This window comes from Arachis ipaensis, chromosome B05 (genome assembly GCF_000816755.2).
Source record: "Arachis ipaensis cultivar K30076 chromosome B05, Araip1.1, whole genome shotgun sequence".
Taxonomy (NCBI): Eukaryota; Viridiplantae; Streptophyta; class Magnoliopsida; order Fabales; family Fabaceae; genus Arachis; species Arachis ipaensis.
The window spans coordinates 7,705,839-7,714,521 of NC_029789.2; the positions used below are offsets into that span (position 1 = coordinate 7,705,839).

At 40.0% G+C, this 8,683-nt stretch overlaps 1 protein-coding gene across 1 annotated transcript; it reads left to right on the forward strand.

Moving 5' to 3' along the window:
- LOC107640056 lies at positions 3,241-3,912 on the forward strand. Its single transcript, XM_016343609.1, has one exon. It carries the CDS (start codon positions 3,241-3,243, stop codon positions 3,910-3,912), a length of 672 nt encoding a protein of 223 aa, XP_016199095.1.

The window sequence follows — 8,683 nt, forward strand, 5'->3', positions numbered from 1 at the left end:
ATGATTAAATAAAGAAACTAGTTCTACTAACAGTAATTAATATCTATGCATAAATAGCACTGTCAATAAATGTCACTAGTTAACCATAATTAATACCTAAAAATTGTTCCATAAACATAACACATATTTTATATTAAAAAGCTTTGATGTTAAAATTAAATAAAAAAGTGGGTAAAACACTATAATAAGTCAAGAAGAACAAAATTTTACGCAAATAAGCTAAATAGAAAACTGGTTCATGAATCCACCAATGCACGTTACTATATAGTTCGAATCAGTATGTTTCGAACTAGAATTACATTAATTCGAATCAATGTGATTCGAATTACTCACACACGCAGACACACTATAATTCGAATTAACCTGATTCGAATTACACCAACAGTAATTCAAATCAGGGTGATTCAAATTACATTCACACACTTTACACATAGTAATTCGAATTGGCCAGATTCGAATTACTCATTATTTAATTCTGCCCATTCTTTTATTAAAAAATTAATAATTGATTAAAATGGCTTAAAATGGCTTAAAAAAATTTATAAAAAAATATTCATGAGCTATTAAAAATGCGCAAAAGAGTATTGTATGAAATTCGAATTGATAGCTCATTAATATTTTAAAGAAGTCTCGTAATAAAATATTTTGTTAGCTTTTTTTTTAATTCATGAAATAAAATATATATTTTTTAATTTTTAAATTATTAATTTTTTTAATCAATTATTAATTTTTTAATAAAAGAATGGACAAATTAAATCATGAGTAATTCGAATCTGGCCAATTCGAATTACTATGTGCAGCGTGTGTGAGTGTAATTCGAATCACCCTGATTCGAATTACTGTGAGTGTAATTCGAATCAGGTTGATTCGAATTATAGTGTGTCTGCGTGTGTGTGTGAGTAATTCGAATCACATTGATTCGAATTATATGTAATTCTAGTTCGAAACATATTGATTCGAACTATATAGTAACATGCATTGGTGGATTCATGAATCAGTTTTCCATTTAGTTGATTTGTGTAAAATTTCATTCTTCTTGGTTTATTATAGTGTTTTGCCCTAAAAAAGTAGTACTAACATTAAGATCCGGTGCCTCTTTAATATGCCAACTTTCGTTCAGCCTATTGATGTTTGAAGAATCTGCTATTGTTATGAAATCTCTTAGAAAGTTTGGGATGTTAGAAAACTCTAAGATAAAAGAAAAAAATTATAAAAAATCGTAAGATGACAAAAATGTTATTTAATATTGAATTCAGTTAAAATATATTTATAGGCGTCGTTTTATACGTATCTTATTTACTGTATAAACAAAATATGATATTTATAACTTATATCATTTGTACTGTTAATAAAGCATGTATAAAAATATTCGGTTATTTATCTCATTATCAAATAATATATTTATTTAAAATTTTGTTACTTATCTGATTGGTAGTAAAAGCAAAATACATTTATAATTATTTTGTTTGTAATGTAATAAAAAAACATTCTGTGCAATTGGACGGTAGATACATTCTGTGCAATTGGAGGCCAGTGGGGAGAAGTGATTGAGATAGATGCTGAAACACGCTCAGCCATGTCGTTTTGGGCGGGACGTGTGTTAATTGAAACGTGGAAGTTCGATACTATCTCTGAAAGCCTCCGTCTAACTGTTGGATCGTGTGGCTTCGAGATTCATGTTACGGAGATGGGCAAGGATGCGTGTGAACCATCGGGGGACTTGGCACCTATTGCTGTGGCCCAACATCATGAGATCAATGCTGATCCGCCAGACTATTGTTGCACTTCCAGCAAGGTGGAGGGAGGGGGTACGACGACTGAGCTGGTGGCCATGCCGCATAGGGAGGAGGAGGTCCAGGAGGATAGAGCGGGAATTGGGCCTGAGATCTTGGATGAATGGGGTAACAACTTTTTGAATTTGAAATTGGCAACGGAAAGGAGGGCGGATTTTTCTCCGAGAATAGTAATGGCTGGTCCTAGTGGAGGTATGATAGTACATGATCAGGTGCTGATTGGGAATGGGATAACAAGCATAGTGCAGGGAGGGGTGGAGCCTGATGGGTCGGGTAAGGAGTGTAATGGGATTGGGGCCCAATTGAAGGTGTCTAAAGAACCAGTTGCTAACTTGGAACAAAATCCACAAGGCCCAACTGTTGAGGCTACTGATGGGAGGAGAATGTGCCTAAGTGATGGGCCTCAAATGGAACGGTTTGAAGAAATGGGGAAGGGGGTAACGCGGGCGGGTCGGGTTGGAGGAAATGCTGCTTTGGAAAGCTGCTGCGTGGCTAGAGAGAAGGATGCTGGCATCAACGGCGCGAGCAGGGTGGGGAGTAGCAGACTGACTTGCGACCCTCGGGGTTCAGCGCTTACGACGACCGAGCTGAACACGGATGCCAGATCTGTGGCGGTGACGGATGGTGTTGCGATGAAGGGGCTGGCGGCAGGGGAGTCGGACCCGGCCAAGACTCGGTCTGATGGATATGCGGATAGGCTGGGATCGCTGGGTCTGGCACCGATTAGTTTGGGCAGGAAGAGTGGGAGGATGAGGCTCGGGGTCGCTCAGCCTGGAAGTCGAGGAACGCCACGGGATTCTGGATCGGGTGGGACTGGAGCGAGAGACAAGATGGGGATGGATGATGGGTTGGTGGTGGTGCTCTCTAATGGTGGATCGGAGTCGGGAGTGGCTGCGGGTGGTACGGCTAAGGACTGCCGGGAGGCAGTGGCTTGCGGTGAGTGGGTCGGGGAAGGGCTAAGATTGGGGAACCCAAGGCTGGAAATAACGTTGAATGAGGGTGGGATGGGGACGCGAAGGGGTAGATCAGGGGGAGATGCTTGTGGGAAGGCTGGTGCCAAAGGGGACTCCAAGGGGGCAGTAGGTTCAACATCGGGGGTTGTAGGGGAGCACCTGGTGGAATTGACGAATGACCCTTCTGTGGCTGGGAAAGCGGCCGAACCAGAAATGTCCGATAATAAGACAAGAGAAGCTGAAATGAAGGAAAACCGGGAAGCTTGGGCGCTTGCTGTGGAATCTGGAGCCGAGCAATATGATGAGGAAGATGACATCATGGAAATACTCCAGGCTCAGAACGAGGCACTGGCGGAGAAGAAAAGACTGGCAAAGCAGAAGGAGAAAGCACGGAGGAGTAGACCGAAACTTCAGAAAAAGGTGTGTGGAAATGCTTTAAAATGATATTTAGTTCCTGGAATATTAGGGGGTTGGCGGGCGTGGGTAAATTAAGCATGATAAAGAATTTTCGTAGGAAGTTCAAGGTAAATATGATAGGCTTAGTAGAGACAAAAAAAGAAGTTGTGACAACCTTTGATGTAGTGCAACTATGGGGTGCTGGTGCTGCTAAATGGGAGTATGTTGGGTCGATTGGTGCTTCTGGAGGGCTGTTATTAATGTGGGATGAGACGGTGTTTCAGATGAATAACTGCTATAAGGGTAGTCGTTGGTTGTGTGTAGAGGGTGTGTTGCTTAGAAATAACTTTTCCTGCGCTTTCTGTCTGGTTTATGGCCCGCATGAGAGGGGGGCAAAGCTTGCTACATGGGAAGAATTGAGCTTCCTGTTTGGAATGTGTCAGGTTCCGTTTTGCTATCTGGGAGATTTCAATGAGATAACTCAGGTAGAGGATAGGAAGGGAGCTGATTCTTTGACGGTGACTGCCGTGGAGTTTAAATCATGGATACAGGATATGGAGTTAGTGGATTTAGCAATCACTGACCGGTTGTTCACCTGGTTCAGAGGGCAGTCCTGCAGTCGTATTGATAGGGTTCTGGTGAGTTTGGAGTGGTTAGAAATGTTTCCGGAAACTAGGCTGCGGGGTGGACCAAGAGGGTTATCTGACCACTGTCCGTTGATCATGGAGGTCTCTCGATTGAGAGGGGGCCAATTCCATTTCGAAGTTTAGATTCTTGGTTCACGCATAATGGATTTCTCAAGATGGTAAAAGAAGAGTGGAGAGCTCTAGGCGACAGGCAATTCATGGACAAACTGAAGGCTTTGACGAGCCCATTGAGCAGTTGGCATAAAAAGAACTTTGGGGACATGGATAAAAAGATTGCACAGATTGAGGATGAAATAAAAAAAGTGGATGATATGACAAGCTCTGGAGTGGATGATGGGACTACTGAAGCTAGGAGAAAGACGCTTGTGAACTGCTGTAAAAAAAGGTACATCCGCCAGGAATTACACTGGAAACAGATGTCAAGGTCTCGCCATGCAAAGGAGATGGATAAAAACACACGCTACTTCCACACCCTAGCCTCTTCGCGTAGGAGATCCAATCGGATTGATGCTTTAATGATAAATGGGAGGTTGGTAAGGAATCAAGCAAGGATAAAGATTGCTATACGGGATTTCTACAAGGACTTGTACCATCAGGAACAGTCGCCGAATATTGGGTTTAGGGATGGACTAGTAAAGCGAATTCTTGAGGATGAGGCAAGGGAGCTGGAGCTGATGCCAACACCTGAAGAGATAAAGGAGGCAGTTTGGGATTGTGAGTCAACAAAGGCTCCAGGAAGCGATGGATATAATTTGAACTTTATCAAGAAGTGTTGGGGGGAATTAGGCGGCGAATTCACTGGAGCGGTGTCAGGTTTCTTCCAGTCCGGTAAATTGCCTAGTGAGTCAAATGTCACTTGGGTGGCGCTGGCACCAAAGTTTACTGGCGCAAGAGAAATAAAGGATCTAAGGCCAATCAGTATGGTGGGGTGTGTATATAAGGTAATATCTAAGGTTATGGTTCGGAGAATGAGGAGGGTAATGCCGGATCTTGTAGGTGAGACTCAAAGCGCGTTCGTGAAGGGTAGGAAGATACATGATGGAGCTTTGATCGCTTGTGAGACTGTGCACTGGTTGAAATCAAGGAAAAGGAGTTCTGTGATAATCAAGCTGGATTTCCAAAAGGCTTATGATAGAGTCAAGTGGGCATTTGTGGATATTGTGTTGCGTAAGATGGGTTTTGGTCAGAGGTGGAGAGGCTGGATCAGGGAATGTGTTTGCTCTGCCTCCATGTCGGTTCTTATCAATGGATCACCATCGAAGCCATTTAAAATGCAGAGGGGGTTGAGACAAGGAGATCCGCTGTCACCTTTCCTGTTTGTTTTAGTCGTGGATGTTCTGCATAGGATGATTGGCGAGGCAGTAAGGAACGGACGAATCTCGCCGCTGTTGGTTGGGAAGGATAGTATTCAGTTGTCTCACTTACAGTTCGCAGATGATACTATTCTATTCTGTCCACCTGAAGAGGCGACCATCAGAAATTATCAGCGCCTTCTGCGGTGTTTTGAGCTGATGTCTGGCCTGAGCATAAATTTTGAGAAGTCCAACATTATCCCGGTCAACTGTGATGGGCTGTGGGTCAGTAGGATGTGTCAGTTATTGGGATGTACGGAGGCGTCTCTACCGATCAGATATCTGGGCATTCCACTGGGTGCAAATCCGAAAAGGGTGAAGACATGGAAACCAGTAATTGACAAGGTTGAGGGAAAGCTGAGTTTGTGGAAAGCTAAGACTCTGAATAAGGCAGACAAGCTGGTCCTAATTAAGTCGGTGCTTAATAGCCTCCCTATCTACTATCTCAGCTTATACAAGATGCCAAAGGCAGTGGCTGAAAAGCTGATTTCTTTACAACGGCAGTTCTTGTGGAGTACAGATGGGGGGAAGCAAGGGATACCCCTTGTAAAATGGGAAGTAGTTATGGCTCCAAAGAAAGCAGGTGGACTGGGGGTCGGGGATGCAATTATTCGAAACTCTGCGTTGCTGTTTAAGTGGTGGTGGAGGTTCTCAAGGGAAGACTGTCCCCTATGGAAGAAGGTGGTCTGCTCATGCAACAATATGGATCCCGCGGTGATGCTGCGAGACCAGCCTGCGCCCACCCGAGGAGGTCCTTGGAGGGATATCTGTCAGCTTCAAATCTGTGAGCCGCGACTGAGAGAAAAGATGATAAGTGGCTTGTCTATGGAGCTCGGGAACGGCAGAACGATCCGATTCTGGGAGGATAGCTGGTTACCTAATGGGACGTTGAAAGATAAGTTTCCTAGACTCTTCTCGGTCTCAGCCCTTACCGGCGCTTATGTGGGGGAATGTGGGTTTTGGGATGGATTGAACTGGATTTGGAGCTTCCACTGGAGAAGGGAGTTGTTTCAATGGGAGCTGGTTCTGGTAGGACAACTGCATGAGACATTACAGTCAGCCAAGCCTACAAATGAAAGAGAGGATACGGTGACTTGGAAATTTGATAACACAGGTGTTTATTCAACGAACTCTTTCACACAGTTGATGCAAGCAGAGGTCCTTCCGGCTGAAGTTACAAGCTATAGTTTCACACGTGCCATCTGGAAAGGATTCGTCCCTCCAAGGATTGAGCTCTTGTCTTGGTTTGTGCTGATTGGAAGGGTGAATACTAAGGATCGGTTGCGTAGATTATGTGTTATTGAGCAGAATGATACGCTATGTATGCTATGCTCTAAGTCTGAGGAAACTGTGTTCCATTTGTTTCTTGGTTGTGAGATCACCTGGCAAGTGTGGTGTGCTTGGCTGCATGCGTTTGGAAGGAGTTGGTGCCCTCCCGGTAATCTCAAGGACCACTTCGAAAGCTGGATAAACATGGCGATATGGCAGGTTGAGAGGAAGAGGTGGTTTCTTGGGTTCTTTGCTGTTGTCTGGACTATCTGGTTGGAAAGGAATAGCAGGCTGTTTCGAAATCACAGATCCAGTTTGCGGGAACTTATAAATAAGTCATTTGCGGCTGCAGAGGAATGGGTTGGTGGTGAACCCTTTGGTTGTTGACTCAATGTCGAAATTACTAAGGAGTTGCTTGTAATTTATGTTTCATGACCTTTGTTTCTTTCTCTGCTCCACCCTATTGTGTTGAGCTCCCTTTAATTCAAAAAAAAATGTAATAAAAAAACATATTTTATGGTACATATCTATATTCGTAGATGTGATATTTATTTTATTGATTCTGCTAGAGAATTAATTTGACGTATAGTTAATTAGATCCAACTAATTAAAAAATAAGTTTATTATGAAAAAATTAATTTTTTATTATCTTAATTTTTTGAATTTTAAAAATTAAAAATAAAAAAAAATGATTGAGTTTATTTATATAGTAGATAATTTTTTAATTTTTAATTTTATTTATTTAAAAAAAATCCTAGAAAGCCAAGTAATTAGTTCTTTAACCTAATCGAAAGTGAGGAATAATATAAATATTATATGAGTTTGATAGTATAGGGGTGGAGGATGATAGTGACGCATTATTGGTGGAAATCGTAAATTGGGGCGATGTGTTACATCGCTTTCATGATTCACTGAGACAAACTACTATTTTGGTTTCCCTTTCTGGGTTGGGTAGGGTTCTCTCTCTCTTTCTCTCAATTATGTTACACCAACTACACTCTGCGCATGCCTCTTTCCCCCCTTTCCCTTTTCTATCTTGTTTCTTTCTTTCTATAACCTTGCAATGCATGGATACAAACACTTGCCTTTTCTAGTATTCATCAGTCTTCTGTATTTACTATTTCACCCACCCAACTCCATGCATTTCTTGCTACCCTTCTCATTGGAGTAGGAGTACTAGATCCTCTCTTCTCCATGTGAATCATCATGCCCACTACTACTACTACTACTACTACTACTACTACTCTTTTCCTCTCAAACACTCTCTGTCCTTTCCTTTCAAACCTTGTATATATCTCTCCCTCTACATGCATACCTATTACCTACTTACTATATTCATCACTTTAATTTTAGTTCATTTGCTTTTATTTATTGAGATTGCTGCTTAAGTAATTACATAGAAGGTAATACTAGAAAAATAATCATTTAAAATTGTTTTATTTAACTTAATATTTATAATTATAATTCTGTAAAAATTGATTAATTAATTGAAAGCATAAAATACAGGTTGGATTGAGTTAGTGACACAAAATTTTGCTAATCCACCTACAAGATATACGTTGGATAGTAGAATTAAAAGTAATTTTCAATTTATATAAGCTAATTTAAGATCTATTTAGTTTTGGGTTTGCGTTTTTGCTACTTTTTGTTTTTAGTTTTAGGTATATGTGAAAAGAACAATAGAAACAACAAAATTTTGTTTTCACTTTCTAGGAAAATTGCATATTTAAATAAAATAAAATTTAAAATTATTCAATTACAATATTTAGAGAATGGATGTATTTCAATTCTATACTTACCATATATAAACCATTGGATAGTCCAAAATTTATAAAATTTATACATAAATCATTAAAGATTATAGAAATTGATGTGAAAATCGACTACTATCATAAGTCTTTAAAAACAATAGAAATTTATATGAAAAGTGACGGCTATCATAAACTCCTAAAAGATGTAGGAATTTATCTGCAAAAATTATAAATATAAAACTATTGGTAGGTCCAATGCAACGATTTATGGACATTTTGTGTGTGTATATTTTGGTCTTCTATCTTATGCATAACTTTGAGTTTGCTTTTTGAAATTATGATATTTAAAAAAACTTAATTTTAATACCGGTCATTTTATTAAAATTTGTATATACTGTTAAGTTCTTTGAATATTTATAAAATCCCTTCTATAATTATTTTAGATTATTGAACATACAGAATTATTAAAATTTTAGAAATATAATTATTTTTTAATTATTTTTCACAATTTTCTGGAAATGT

What these genes read in the sequence shown, in the direction of transcription:
- LOC107640056 (XM_016343609.1), top strand. Translation starts at nt 3,241, where the DNA reads ATGATAAAGAATTTTCGTAGGAAGTTCAAGGTAAATATGATAGGCTTA.